General features: G+C 47.1%; 1 protein-coding gene across 3 annotated transcripts; it reads left to right on the top strand.

Moving 5' to 3' along the window:
* Positions 1 to 233: 233 nt before the first annotated feature.
* POLDIP3 (DNA polymerase delta interacting protein 3) lies at positions 234 to 14,633 on the top strand. Of its 3 annotated transcripts, none has more exons than XM_062013703.1 (9): positions 234 to 342; positions 3,241 to 3,628; positions 5,788 to 5,862; positions 7,621 to 7,716; positions 9,487 to 9,669; positions 10,635 to 10,712; positions 11,407 to 11,536; positions 12,380 to 12,446; positions 12,638 to 14,633. In XM_062013703.1, exons 1-9 carry the CDS (start codon positions 284 to 286, stop codon positions 12,810 to 12,812), a joined length of 1,251 nt encoding a protein of 416 aa, XP_061869687.1. In that variant the 5' UTR covers positions 234 to 283; the 3' UTR covers positions 12,813 to 14,633. The 3 variants fall into 3 exon arrangements, with proteins under 3 accessions (XP_061869687.1, XP_061869677.1, XP_061869695.1); XM_062013693.1 differs by having other exon boundaries at positions 235 to 342; positions 5,785 to 5,862; XM_062013711.1 differs by lacking the exon at positions 5,788 to 5,862 and having other exon boundaries at positions 235 to 342.
* Positions 14,634 to 14,762: the final 129 nt, after the last annotated feature.

The raw sequence follows: 14,762 nt of genomic DNA, 5'->3' as shown, positions 1-14,762 counted from the left end.
GCTATCCCTGCACGCTGCCTCGACGGCTCCGGGCGGTCTCCTTCCCTCCCTGCGCCCCAGCACCGGCCGCGGGACGAACCGGGACGGGACGTGCCGCCGCCGTATGCAAATGAGCGCCGCGGGGGGTTGTGGGACTCCACAGCACCGCCCCGCCGCGCCGCGCGCTCGGGCGGGGCCGGGGCGGGGCCCGCCTGCCTCCCGGAGGCGGGGAGAGGGGCGGAAGCGGTATGATGTCACGTCCGGGTCTCGCTGGCTGCGTCTTATCGCTGGGCCCCGCGACAAGATGGCGGACCTGTCGCTGGACGAGCTGATCCGGAAGCGCGGCGTGACGGTGAAGGGGAGGTGAGCGCTCTGGGCGGCTCGGGACCGTGCCGCCCGCCGCGGCTGCCTCTGCTCTCCCGGCGCGCTGCGGAGGCGGCAGCCCGCAGCCTCTCTTGGCGCGGCCCGGCCCGGCCCGGCCCCGCTCCCGCCCTCCCATTGGCTCAGGCAGCGGCCGTGGCTCAGGGCTCCGTCCGGCCCCGGCGCGGCCACCACTGCGCCGCCCGCTCCCAGCCCTGCCCCGGCGGCTCTTCCCCTGCACGGCACGGCCGGGCCGGGCCACCCCTGCCCTGCCTCTCCCGTTCCGCTCCGCCGCCTCCCGCCAGCACAGCCCAGCCCAGCCGCCTCACTAATGTGTCGGGCCTGCGCTTTCCCCGCCACCCGCCGCCTCTCTCCAGCGGCGCTCCCCGAGCCGGGATCAGTAGCGGGATCTCGGTCCCCGGGCTGCCCTGGAGCTGCCGCGGGGGTGCCCCAGTCCCCCGCAGCCCGGCGGCCGAGCGCATTGTGGGGGAGCCGTGGGAGGCGGTTGTGCCGCGGGCAGCCGCAGCCGTGGCCGAGCCGTGGGGAGCCGCGCAGGGCGAGGCTGCTGCGGGCTGCGGCGGCTCCAGCGCAGCCGTTGCTGGGCGCCGGGAAGCGCTAGCGTCTGTAACGCGGTTAATGGTGCTCTGCTGGATCGTTGCGAACGCTCGCGGGGATGTGGGGTGTGTTACATCGGAGCTACGGGGGCAGATTGGTTCTTCGTGGGGCAGGTGCCTGCAGTGTAGGCCTGGCAGTTTCCTCTGGCACAGCTGTTAGCGGTTCTTAGGTCAATTACCTTTGTTAGCCTTTCATCTTCCCATTTGCTGTAGGCTTCTGATACTTTTGAAAAGCTTCTCCTTGGATTTCTCCCCACCTGTGTTAGCTAAGGGTGCCCCTTTTTTGTTGTTTGGTTCTTATTTTTTTTACATGTAATCGTCGTTGAGGAACCTGAGGTTCTAACTCCCTTTACACTTGTGTCCAGGGTAGCCTTTCAAACGTTTTCTGCTAATGTACACTCACAAGATATTCAAAAATGTATTTAAATCCTAGTCTAGACGAGGCCTTGGCTCTGAGCTTTCATTCATGTTATCCTGCACGGTTGGGATACTCTTAGGCTGCTTAATATGCCAAGCACCTCCTTCCTCCTTTGTCAAATCCCTCCTTAACTCTTATTTCTTCCAGGAATTCTTCTTGCTTTTATTTGCTGAACAGTAATCCCTGTACAGCACTGTAAGAGGGATTTTTTTTGTGCCTCGCATTTCTCTCGTTTGGCCTGTTTGACTCCATAAGGTTTCAGAGGTTGCTGCCTTGACTTTGTAAAGGCTGGATAAACGGAATAAATTTAAATTATGCTGTTCAGTAGGCAAGATGAAATAATGGAAGAATCTTCACCTGTACATAAACTGTTCAAGCCAGAACTTGGAGTTCTGGCAAGTGAGTGAAGTGTTTGAGATTCCCGTTTGTTTTCACAAGTTGCCTAGACAGTGAATGGTGTCACAGAGTAAGCAGCTCTCTACCAAAGAGGGTTGCTTATTCACATAAACATGAGTCTTCAGAGCTGGTGTCATCCTCAGTACAGAATTTCCTAACCAATTGCATTAGTTTATGTCATTAACAGTTTTAACTAATACTGGCTTAAGTGCTGATACATACACTTCTGGTTTCACTTTGACCTCTCTTTTGCTCATTAAAAGGAGGCACTCATCAAGGCCTTCTGAAGCATTCTAATCAAATGCTTTCAACAGAGCTAAATTAATGCTTTTTCAAATGGCAAAGGAAGTCTCATTCTGTGGCTGTTGCTTTATGAGTACTGGTAGTCTTCTATGTTGTTCTGCTTTGGCTGTATGAGAGAGCAGCCATAGAATGCTTAGCTAGGTAACAAAATGGGACCGCAGTCTGAGCTTTTACAGAATCTTAAGGGCTGGAAGGGACCTCAAAAGATCATCTAGTCCTACCCCCTCTGCCAGAGCAGGGCCACCTAGAGTAGGTCACACAGGAACTCGTCCAGGTGGGTTTTGAATGTCTCCAGAGGAGACTCTACAACCCATCTGGGCAGCCCCTTCCAGTGCTCCCTCACCTGAACAGTGAAGAAATTCTTCCTGGTGTTTCTTTGGAACCTCTTGTGTTCCAGCTTGTAGGGGAGATTTTGAGAAAGTGAATCAGACCTGTAATGAGAAACTAGTTTCAGCTTTCCTAGGGAATGGGCTGCTTCTTAGTAATCCTTGTGTACAAGTGTTGTGCTTTCTGTAGGCCGTTATCCTTCTGTGCTCCCTGTTGTACTGATGATGTGCTGAAAAGATAAAGGCAGCAGTTCTGTTGAGGGATTAAAGAAGAAGCAGGGATGTTAAAAAGTAATTTGACTGACAAGTGCTCTTGCTGGCGGTTAATCAACTTTGAAACTAGTGACTTTGAACTGAGACTGGCACTCGTGCTTGTGTGTCCTGAGATCCAAGCCTCTACACTCCCACACATCTGAAGTTACAGCCTAGAATTCTTGAAATCATATGTTGTTCCATGACTTCTCTGTATCAGGATACAGTATTGTGTTACAGAAGATGCTTTAGCAGATCTGCTCCATTTTAAAGCTAGGAAGTCTCTCTCTTTCCCTCTTTGTTTAAATGTAGCCCGTACTTAGCACAGCACAAGTCAGACCCTTTGCTTTGGTGTGTCAATGGGAGCTTAAGGATGGGTTTTGCAAACGAGTTCCTCAGCTGTCTATGTAGAAAGTAAAATCCAGCGTCAAACAGCTTAGGAGCTCTGCTGTTGTATTTGACCGTCTAACCCGAGTGGATTGCTGGGCAGTCATAACGAGCTTTTGTTTGCAGCAACACAAATGCTTTTATTGATGCCGTGTCACGTCTTAGAATGTCTCAAACTCTCTTTTTTTCCAATGCCCCCTCCCAGGCTTCACACCAGGCCAGTGTTTGGAGGCGTAAGATCCCGCATTGGAATCCAGCAGAATCTTCTGAGCAGGTCGTCCCCAGCAGTGAGCTTCCAGCGGACGTTTGATGCCCGGCAGAAGATCGGGCTGGCTGATGCCCGCCACAAACTGGGGGTCAAAGATGCCCGTGAGAAACTGGTTCAAAAAGACGCTCGGTTCAAAATCAAAGGGAAGGTGCAGGATGCTCGAGAGATGTTGAATTCCCGTAAGCAGCAAAGTACTGCTCCTGAAAAGGTGACCAAAGTGGTGGATGCCAGAGAGAAGATCAGCTTAAAAAGGAGCACTCCAGCTGCCATCAGCCCGACGATGGGGACAGTCAATCCAGCCGTCAAAATCACCAAGACTATCCAAGTAGGTCACATCGGTCACCTCTGAGCCCCTCAGCTGCTCTGCAGCAGTCCGGTAGCGATGGTGATGTTCACATGTATGCCAACAGAGCTGATGTTGATGCAGCTCAGTCCAACCCGTAGGGCAAGATTCAGAGCCTTACATTTCAGGTTCCGTTTGAATTTGGGGGCCAATAAAAACCGAAGTAGTGTTCCTGTCAGCCTTAGTTGTTGTTTGGAATGGTTAAGTTGTCTTTCCCACCTAAATCCAAAGAGAATGTGTGCGTTTCTTTGGTCGCTCTTACAGCACCCCTCTCCGCAAGTCTGATGTGGTGATTTGTTCTGTCTAACTAACTGGCTTATCTTAGTGGTGGGACAGGAGTTTAGAGCGTACAGCTGTGTTTGTATCTGAGAGGATCTAAAATGGAATGAGCCCTTCTACAGTTTCTCTTTCTAATTTTCTAATTTCACTTTGCTGCGTGCACAGTAACTCGATTCCTTCCTTGATTCCTTCTGATTCAGAAGCAGCTGGGATTGAGCTCTGTATGTGTGTTAGGTACAGTGGGTAGAGCCAGAAGAGAAGTTTGCAGACTGCTCAGGTGGTTGTTTGAGGAGTGGTGTTTGTTCCTCACCTCTGCAAGCATGTAACTGAAGGTCCTAGCCTACCTCCTCCCAAAGATAAACAGGGTGTGCTCACACATACTCGCAAATGTCTTGCGTTCTCATCAGTTTGAGTCTGCCCTCTGTTTAGCTGTGGGATTAGCTCAAGAGTATCAAACATAATTCTGCTGTAAATTAGCTTAGGAAATTTCCCATTACTCAGCAGATTTTCTGCCAGACTGACCTAAGAGAGAGAAAGGACTCTTGTGGCAGTAAGAAAGGATAATCACGGAGCAATAGAGCAGTCTGTTCAGTAGTCTTTAATTAGTAGGGTAATTAGTACTCATGCTGTCCTCTTAAGGCAATGTCAGCCATCAGGAGTTGAACATTTTCTACAAAGTTTCTAGAGTTAACATAAGTTTCCAGAGACTTGATACAGTAGCAATTTGCTCTGACCTGTTTAGGCGGTTTTGTATGACTTACTTTGACCTGTAGTGTTTACTCTTTGTTGGACAATACAGGGCAAGAAAAAATACTGTAGGGGTATAATGGGGATTAAGACTGTAGACAAAAGTGCACACAAATAATTATCCAGAGTTTTTTTAAATGATTTATACCAAAATTCCAAGTTGGCCTTGACCCTCCTCTCTTTCTAAATACAGAAGCAAAATCCAACTGAAGTGTCTCAATCTGAGCTGCAACACACAACTATAATGTCTTGCTTCTCATAAAGAAAGGAGGAAAGTGTTTGAAACCCACAGAATCTCCATAGCTCTGCTGGTATTCCCAAAGGATGGGTACCCTTGTTTCTGAGTGGATTGGCCAAGTGGAACGTGAGGGAGCGGTGGTATAAGTTACAGTCTAGAGAAAGCGCACCTTTGAAAATGTTACTGCCTGTATGGAGTTGGGGTTTTTTAAAGGCTCTTTTCCGTAATGAAGAGCTTCCAGCTTTTTCAAAAAACAAAAGGGCATTTTAGGAGGGAGTTGCTGCCTTGAGTTGTTGATTAAAACAGCTACATTCCCTGGCTACATCTGTTGTGGTTTTGCTGTTTCACAGGCTGCAGAAGGGCCAATGACACTACTCTGTGCATCATTTTATTCCACTACAGTTTATCCCAGCTATAGAGTGAAGGGACAGTATCTATATCTCCTCTGAAATACAATATAGTTTAGGTGTGTTCTATCCCAGGTTGAGTTTGATGGAATCTGTGGATCCTTGTAGCATGAAAGAAGGAAAGTTTCCTGTTTATTGTTTCATATAAACAGAAGCGTAGATCTAGCTAGTGCTGGCAGAATGGAAAGTCCCCTTTTTTGAGTTAAAAGTCAAGTAATCTGAATCGGTTTCTCTCTGTGTGGCCATAGGTTTTCATTTCTTTGATTAAGTGAAGCAATCTCATGTACAACCTATTAGAAAACACCTCAGTTTCCTGGAATAGCATATTGTGGTAACATATTTCAAAGGCAGAAGGGTGAGTTTCATTGAAGTGGTCTCAGAGTATGAACTAACAGCTCTGATCTTCTGAAATGGGGACCTGGTGGACTGCAGTGTTCAATGCTTTGGTTCTTTCTCTCTAACTGTAGCAGAAAGCTCCAGCTCCTGGGCACTCTCATCCAGCAGGAATGAGAATCAATGTGGTGAACAACCATACCCACAAACAGGTGTGTGCTGCTCTGTACTCTCTGTTGGATACTTCTGGGGGAAAGGAAGGTGCCCATAAACACTGGTGGGAGAGGAAAGTGTTTGGAATCCCTCTAACAGCTCAGCTCCCTATTCTTGCATGGTTAAGATACTTTCACGGTAATTGAGGTTTTCATTTAGTCTGGTTGAGCTTCATTCCTTGTGTGTGACATGAATGCAAAGTAGATATTCCCAGATTTTTATCTGTGTGTGCTAATGTTTTATTTTCTAGAGCCTGTGACCTTTAGCTCTGATGTCTTTCTGTAAAATTTCTCAGTGACACCACATCAGATCAAGTTGTTGGTTGTTTTGATTCACCATCCTGCCAGCCTCTTCAGAGAATGGATATGATTGTACATGGTCAAATGTTCAACAGTGAGGTGGGAGAGGGTACAACCTTCCTGTGAAATCCCAGCTGTGGGGCCCTGCTGGAAACCTGATGTTAACTGGTATTCTGATGTACTTGCAAAGTTGCCATAGCCCTGAGCAAGCAGGACTTGAGGAGGACCCTGGAATCTGTGCTGTCTCTCCTGGGATCAATTTTAAAGGCCTCTGTCATAGCCCCCAGCTACTCAGCCACTTTACCAGCTTGGGTGCTTTCAGAAATGAAGTACTCTTGTTATTTTAGTCTGGCCCGTGTACATCCACTATTACGTGAAGTATTGGAAAACTGACAGTCACAGTATCATGTCCTGAGTTTTTTTTGGCCTCGATGATGGTAACTTTAGCTATTTGTGCATGTTACCTCTACATTGACCTGCTGCCTTCACCTGTTGCAGACACTGTCACTTAAGGAAGTGTCTCCATTATTGTGACCCTCATCCCTCTGAGCCTTGAATCTGTTTCATTTGTGTCAATCTCAAGTCCATTGTTCTTGTGTTTTTCACAGTTCTTTTCTACACAATTCGTTGGGGTTTTTTTTTCACCCTTCACAACATTTCTGTGACTGCAACAACTTTCCTGTTTGTAAACCAGAATCTTACTGACTATGCAAACCCATTGCTAATCCCTCCATTTTTCTTTACCTTTCCACCGAGCTAATGGGAAGCTGCTTTGAATTGTGACTTCGTATGTTCTGGGCAGTGCCAACGTGTAGAGACTTTTTCTTAATGTTATTTAGAGTCGATGAAAAAATATTGGTGTAGGAGTTTGCTTCAGTATTTTAAGGCAGGGTTATGGTGTGAAGTTGAACTGGGAAGAATAAATTATTCATTCAGTCAGCCTCCTAGTGCAGTGTTTTCTAGTGCCAGATGGATGTGTGCTGTGCTGAGGAAAGCAGGCTACTCAAAAGGAACGTTTGGTTCAGATGGATTTGGCAGGCATCTGCTTAATTTAACAAAAAAAAAAGTCATTAAAATGGAATCATATGCACAGGCTTCAACTTTAAAGGTAGCAGGGTGCTAAAGTAAGGCACTGGGGTTTTATTCCATCAGTGTCATTTCCTCGGCCCTGATAAGGTTTAGGGATTAAAGAAATCTCTATGTGGTTTCAGGACACCCAGAGAAACAACTTTACCGTGGCCTTTTTGGCAAAGAAGTTTGATAGTGTTTGTGCTGATGTTTGGAAATGGATTTGCTGTACCTTCAGCCTTGTGTCCCCAAGCTGAAAGGGCAGGAGTAAAGTCCAACGTAGTCATCTTCATTACCTGAAGAAGGCTGGAGACAAGAGAGAACTTATTTTGGAATTGATGTTTGGTTTAAGTCTGCCTGCTTATAAACTCTGACCTCGCTTCTCTTTAGGGTCTGTATGACATGGAAGATGACGATGAAAGCGTCTCTCCCCTCACTAGCAAACAGATGAAAATCACCACGACCAACAGTTTCCTGCACAACGCGGTAAGGGATGATCTGAGCAGTCCCCACCATGCCATGCTCACACAGAGTGGACACAAGCTGCAGCTTTACAAGGCTTATGTTGTCTTAAAGTATGTAAATGATGCTTTCTCCTGAGATGTTTGCTCTTCACCCCACCTGTCCCTTTGTGTCGGTGCTTCTAGTGTTATTTTTGGGACAGTGGCCTTTTAGGCTAACTGTGGTTTTATAGGCTTTTTGCAGCTAGAATGTGTGCTTTCTCCCCTGCTGGCGGCTTGGCAAGTGTTAGCTCTTGGCTTTCATCTTCTTGGGGAAGTGCTTTGAAACCTCTCTCATTAGTCTTTGAGCAAGCAAGCAAGCTAGAGAAGCTTGCAGCTCTAGCTGCTTCTAGAGACTGGATGTCAAAGCAGGAAATCTCTTGCTGTGCAAAACCTCAGTTGACAGCTTTTTGGGGAGTACCGATGCTCTGGAGAAGGTGGGATTTCAACATAGGGAAGTGTGAAATCCTGCTCTTAGGATGGGATAACCCTCTGCCACTTAAGCTGAGAACTGACTGGCTAGAAGGCAGCTTTGTAGGAAAGAGCCTGGGTATCCTTCTGAGTAATATACTGAGGATGAGTTAGCAGTGCATCCTTCTGGCGGTGAAGGCCAACTGTAGAGGGCGTGTTGGTAAGATAATAGCCAGCAAATCAAGGAAGAGAATAACTCCCATCTGTTTGGCCTTTTGAGAATGCATGTAGAGCCCTGTTTTAGGGCTCTGAGAGACAAGAAACACACTGACAGACTGGAACCAGTACAACAGGGTGGTCAGAGGGCTGCAACCTGTGATGCGTGAGGAGACGGAGGGAGTGCAGTGTCTCTTAAGGCTGAGAAGAGAAGGCTCTGGTGAGATGTGTTCACTCTTGCTGCCTAATACATGATCTTAGAAAAGGCAAAACCTAGACCCTTTTCAGGAGTAATCAGGCAGAAGATAGGCCAACAAATATGTTACAGCAAAATAAATTCTAGTTGGATGGAGAGGGGACCATTTTGTGCAGTTCTTGGGGTACTGATCAGCATCTGGCATGGGGATCCAGGGAGGCTGTTAAATGGCCATTCTCAGATACTCAAAGAGATGGGCAAAGCCTTGAGCCAGCCTGAGGTATCTTTGAAGTTAGCCCTGTTTCAGACATGGAGATTGGACGTAGATTTGCCCAGATTTATTCTGTGGTTCTGAAAAAAAACCAAATTCATGTGACTTTACCATCACGTGGGCAGTACAATGGTCATCTCACGTCTTTCTGATGTGAGCATCCAGAATAGAGCTCCTGGGCATTGGTGATCCTTAAAAGCAGCCTTATGGGTGGTTGTGGGCCTTTTCAGGAATAAATGTGTTCTCTCCAGTGTTCACAGCAGCTGCCAAGCACAATTTTTCATCTGACTTAAAAGTTGGGTAGTTGTAACCAGAAAGGGCACACAAAGACATGGAGTGTAACCGAGCTTGGTGTTTCTGAAGATGTCTGTACTAGGGCAGCTATTCTTGTCAATGAACAATCTTTGCAAGCACTTTGTAAAGGACTTGAATATTTGGTGAGGGAAGTGCCCTTTTGGGATAAATGTGTCTTTTTGTGTTTACGCCCAGAAACTTGTCTGAAAGCAGAAAGTCTCCAGCACTGTAGTAGTTTTGACACTGGGAACCATGTCTAGTTCTTGGTACCTGTTAGCAATGCTCTCCTGCTGTTGGTGCTTGAAAAAGAAGGGTGATTTTTTTGTAACCTACAGCTCTGGGAGATACTTTGTTCCTTCTTCTTGTAGACTGGGTTGAGCGGCAATAAGTTCTCCCTGTCCAAGACTGTTCCCTTGACTAAAGTGGTCCAGAACGATACGTACACAGCTCCACCTGCACCTCCCTCTCCTGCACGGACAAAGGCCTTGACAAACATGTCCCGGACCTTAGTGACAAAGGAGGAGCCTCCAAAAGAACCAGCGCCTGTTGAGGTGAGCTTGAGGGCAGGGGGAGATCCTCCTTATAGATGTCTTTGAAACATCTGAGACTTGCTGTTCGTTGGTCAGGGGTGCATCTTGTTTCTGCCTGCCTCCTACCGTGATTTTTGGGGACTCCATCAAGCTTATTCTGATAACTACAACCTGTGTCCCAAGAGTTTGAAACTCTCTAAACATCTTTTTCTTCAGTTTGATTGGGGATTCTCAGCCAATGCTTCTCAACTTTTCTGCCTAGCATGTGAGCACGTGGTCTTGAGGAGTCTGTTTTGCAGGGAGGTGGCTGTTTGGATGGTCCTTGGTGGTTTCCACATCCCTACAAATACTGTTTAAACCCTACTAGATATGTGGTGTTGTCTGCTGCTGTTAGCAAGGAGAAAAACAAGCTTCTTCCAAATACAACTTTTTGCTGTTCACACAAAACCTCTCAGGCAGTTTATGGACATCCTGCCTGGAGCTGTTTTGCCAAATGCCTGATGTGTGGGTAACCCACTGGGTATTCCCAAGCATTTTGAGTCCAGCGTGCTCTTGGGGCTGGAGCCAGGTTTCAGGGTTTGCTGGCTGGTGTGGACTGCAGCTGAGACACACATTTAACATGTGGCCACAACCAGAGAGCACTGTGTCTGTATGCAGATTAGATTCGTGTTGTGTATGGGAGTGAAAGGGAAAAGTTACTTCAGAGAGAAACCAGCCTGGACATTGGACTCCTTGTCACCATGAGAGGAGCTGTGCTTCTGTAAGCATTGATAGTTCCCATTAGCAGCTGCAGCTCTCTGGTGTGTGGGTGTGTGTGGGTGTGTGTGGGTGTGTGTGGGTGTGTGTGGGTGTGTGTGGGTGTGTGTGGGTGTGTGTGGGTGTGTGGACTTCCCCAAACATCCCTTTAGTGACTTTGTTTTTTTATGCTTTCTTTGCTGTGCTGTCTTGCCTGCTGACCTTTGTGATGCTTTTGTTTGTGTTGGCAGCTGGCATTCAGTCCTCTGGAAGGCACAAAGATGACCGTAAACAATCTGCATCCTCGAGTGACAGAGGAAGACATCGTTGTGAGTGTTGCTTACTGCCAAACCATGTATGAGTGACACTTCCTTCCCTTGTCCTACCCCTCTTGATAAATCCACGAATGCACTGAAGAGGGCTGTGGTGTGATTTGGTGGGTGGGTTTAGTTTCCTTGCAAAAACTTTGAAGGTTTCTCATTGTTTTGTGTTTTGTTCCAATTTTTTTTGTAAGTGTGTGGTTCAGATGGGCCAAAATCTCTTCCCTAGAGTGTACTGAGGTACCTGGCATCCCTTAGAAGGGTTCATGCCAAATGATGCTTGATGTTCTCCTTGAACTTATGCCGTGCTCCTCCCCAATCTAAGTTATCTGAGCACTTCCATTCTCAGCAGGGACGAGTTCCTTTGTGACCTACTCTAGGTAGCCCTGCTCTGGTAGGGGGGTTGGACTAGATGATCTTTTGAGGTCCTTTCCATCCCTTGTGATTCTGTGAGAATGATCCTGCTCTTCGTGTGTGAGACAGTACCGAGTACTACCCTTGAACCTTCTGCTTGTGCAACCTCTGTTACTAATGCCAAGTGCTTGTCCCATTGCAAGAACCCTAAGACGAGTGTCAGGGTTCAGCATGTATTTGCTAAGCAGGGCGAGTGGCACAATTAGGAAAGGAAGCCTTTCTCACTCAATGCCTTTGATTGAGGTGGTGTCTTTGAGGTGACCGTAGCCATGCCTAACTCTGCCCTCAGGAGTTATTCTGCGTGTGTGGCGCTCTGAAGCGAGCCCGGCTCGTGCACCCTGGAGTGGCTGAGGTGGTCTTTGTGAAGAAAGAAGATGCTATCACAGCATATAAGAAATACAACAACAGGTGCTTAGATGGTAAGTTCGAGGGAGGCAACAGTTGCTTTTAGGATAGTTAAATCAACAATGACTTTTCCACCTCAGTGGAGAGTTTAAAAGCGTCTCAGGTACTTACCTGTTACTAAGAGAGAGGGAATGCCACAAAATCAGTTCAAGACTAGGGAATATAATATACTGCTATGCAACCAGCAGAATGTATGCACAGTTTAAGAAGGAGGGTGTATGCACACCTAGGAGGAGGGTGCTCAAAGCTAGAGACAGAGTCCCAGTGAGTCTGCTGGCCTGACTTCCACATTAAATGGAATTTGTTTCTAATCCAGTGCTGAGAGATAGCTACCCTTCAGGAAGGCTTTACCTGCTTACAGAGTAGCTATTTGCAAAGTACAAGGAAAACTAATATTTGCAAAAAAATCTCAAAGCATAGTCAGAAACATTTAGAGCTGGACTTGTGAAACAATATCAGCTTCTCCATAAACTTTAACAGTGCAGTTTTTAATCTGGATCTACCTGCAGTGTTGTTACAGACAGAAATCAGCTGGGGATTTTTAGCTGTTTTTCTTTCCGTAGATGAGTGATGTGTTAGGAATGTCAGATGAGGCAGCTCAGAATGGGAGATTCTCTTCTGTCTCTGCTAAGGGTTTTGAACCTATTTGTAACAAGTCTTGATTAGTGTGATTCTTTATGTTGCAACGAGTGTTTCAGTGGCTATTCTGTTGCTGCAACAGCAACACATGTATCAGCTGTTCCTTCACATTTCCCCAGCATGTGGAACACTGCTGCTTGCACTGTTGTGTGGTGTTTCTGGGGTCTTGCCTTACCATAATTCTGATAGAGGGACTTTTCTATTGTGTTTTTGTTTAGGTCAACCAATGAAATGCAATCTTCATATGAATGGGAATGTCATCACCTCAGACCAGCCTATATTGCTGTAAGTGTCCCTTGGGTGGGAGGAAGAACCAAACACACCTGTAGGTTCTGTTTTGAGGAGAACCTGAGGGGAGGGAAGCTGTTGGCCAGTTGTTGGCCTGTGAATGTTTTCCTTCTCTTCCTCTCTGTGTCATTCTGAGTTGTACTGAGGGCAGTACACCTTGACTCCATAGTGGTTTTTTAATCCTCCAGCCGATTGAGTGATACTCCTTCAGTGAAGAAGGAAGGAGAACCACGCCGGTCAAGTGCAAGCACCTCCTCAAATCCCCCAGCTGAAGTGGACCCTGACACTATCTTGAAGGCACTCTTCAAATCCTCAGGGGTCTCTGCCTCTGTGCAGCCTACAGAATTCAAAATTAAACTCTGAGAAGGGGCAGCGAGCAGTGGACTGGAAATCTCATTGAAGCTGGGGAATGAGAAGAGTGCAGGAGTGCAGATGTTATTTGCATTTACCTGCCTTGAGGGTTTTTTTTTTTGTTTCTATGAGCGCTACCTTACTGTACAATAGTGTTTCCTCTTGTGTGTGTACTTTCTGTTTTCATAGTTGGAGTTTTCTTCCATGTTTTTTTTGTTTCCAAAAGAGTAACCTCCCCCTTCTGCCGGTAATGTATTACTAAGCATATACCATGTAACTCCCTCCTTTACTCCAGAGCCTCTAATGGCCATTAAAAGTGCACATAGACTTTGAGGGAAGGAGTGGTGACCTCCTTCTCTTTTCTTCTGCCTGACCTTTAACTCAAAGGTGCATCCCCTTGATTATTAAGAGGTGAGAACACCATGTTGTCTCTGAAATTGCTGCACTGGGTACAAAGTCAGGTGTGGCTCCATGCAGGAAGCACCGTCTTGCATCTTTGACTCATGTACCACGGCTGCACTCTGGCTCTTGGACGTTTTTCTGCTCAGCAGCTGTGACATGGAGAAGTGTGGAAAACTGAGCTTTCCGTGGTGTGTACCAGGCAGAAAGGACACATGCACACGTGTACCACCCATTGTGCTTGGGAGGGGTGCTTCAAGTCTGGGAATGCAGAGAGCTGCGGGGCAAAAGAATGCTCTGGCATTTATATGATGAATAGATTGGCCCTGTAGGGTCAGGCTCAGTTGCCCTCTTCCTTCTGGACTGAGAAATTGGAACCAGTCTTGTGTTCAGAGCTAGAGGAAAGCCAAGTGTTTCACTCCCTTTAGACTGTGTTGCATCCTCCTGGTGACACAGGGACATGAATTTGTTTCTTACTTTCTGACTTTCCCAGCCTCCTATAAAAAGGAAGGAGCTGGGGCCTTTCTCGGATACTGCTGTATAGGGAGCAGTCTTTCCTTGCACCTGAGAACTCACTTCTTTGAGAGATGTCATTTGGGCAATGTTTGGCTGCCATGCAGGTGTGCTGCACGCATGCGTGGCTTGGGTACACATGCACGGCTTGCTGCACTTCATGGCTTCTTTAGGAGAGGAGTAGTTTGCACTCCCTAAGGAAGACATAGGAGAGAGGAGTGTTAAGCGAGTCCCATGCAGAGCAGCAAGGATGTAGCTGGGGCCAGTGAAGCGTCTGTAAGGAGCCACAGGCCGTAGGTGGCACTTGCAGTACTTCCTCAGTACAGCCGTCTCGCTGTGGGCATCTCAAGCCCCAGTAGCTCCCTTTGTTTCTATTTGTTCAAACTGTATTATAAGAGAGGAAAGCTGAAGTGGTTGGGGTTTGAACTCGATCCTTGTAGCTAGAAGACAAACTGAATCCATTTTGTTTGGCTCCACTGAACTCTAATGAACTCTGGGTAACTGTTCTAAGTCCAGATTCCATTTCTTGGTCAACCCTCTGTTTCTTTGGCTTTCTTGTTCTGTATTAACTCTTTGCTCTGTCTAGCTTGTGCAGGCCATTCCTCTCTCTCCCTGTATCCCTTTTAGCCATGACAATAACCGAGGACTGGGCAGGACTAGTTTTTTTTCTGGAGTACTCTCTCTTGATTGGGAAGCCAACGACACCGTTTCTGGTGCGGTGCTTCACATGAACAGCAGATGTTTATAGGGAAAGGGACCCGAGACAGTTGTTCTCTTTTTTTTTTTTTAATTTTTAGATTGCCCATCCAACACCTGTGTTTTATTAAAATAAAAAAGGCGAGGGGGGAGGGGGAGAAAACATGAGGGGCTGAAGAAGATAATGTATTATCTGTTTCTGAATAAACGTTTGTTATACTGAGAGTGGATTCTAAGCCTTGTTAGATGCAGTGAAGAAGCTTAGAAGGGAGAAAGTCTACTCTGGGGCTGTGAAAGGCCTGGAGCGGCGGCGGCGGCGGGTCCCCTCCCTCCCCCTGAGGGAACTGCTCGGGC

Source organism: Colius striatus, chromosome 1 (genome assembly GCF_028858725.1).
Source record: "Colius striatus isolate bColStr4 chromosome 1, bColStr4.1.hap1, whole genome shotgun sequence".
NCBI classification, from domain to species: Eukaryota; Metazoa; Chordata; class Aves; order Coliiformes; family Coliidae; genus Colius; species Colius striatus.
Note: the sequence above shows the minus strand (reverse complement) of the source record. Positions and strands in the feature narration are given on the sequence as shown.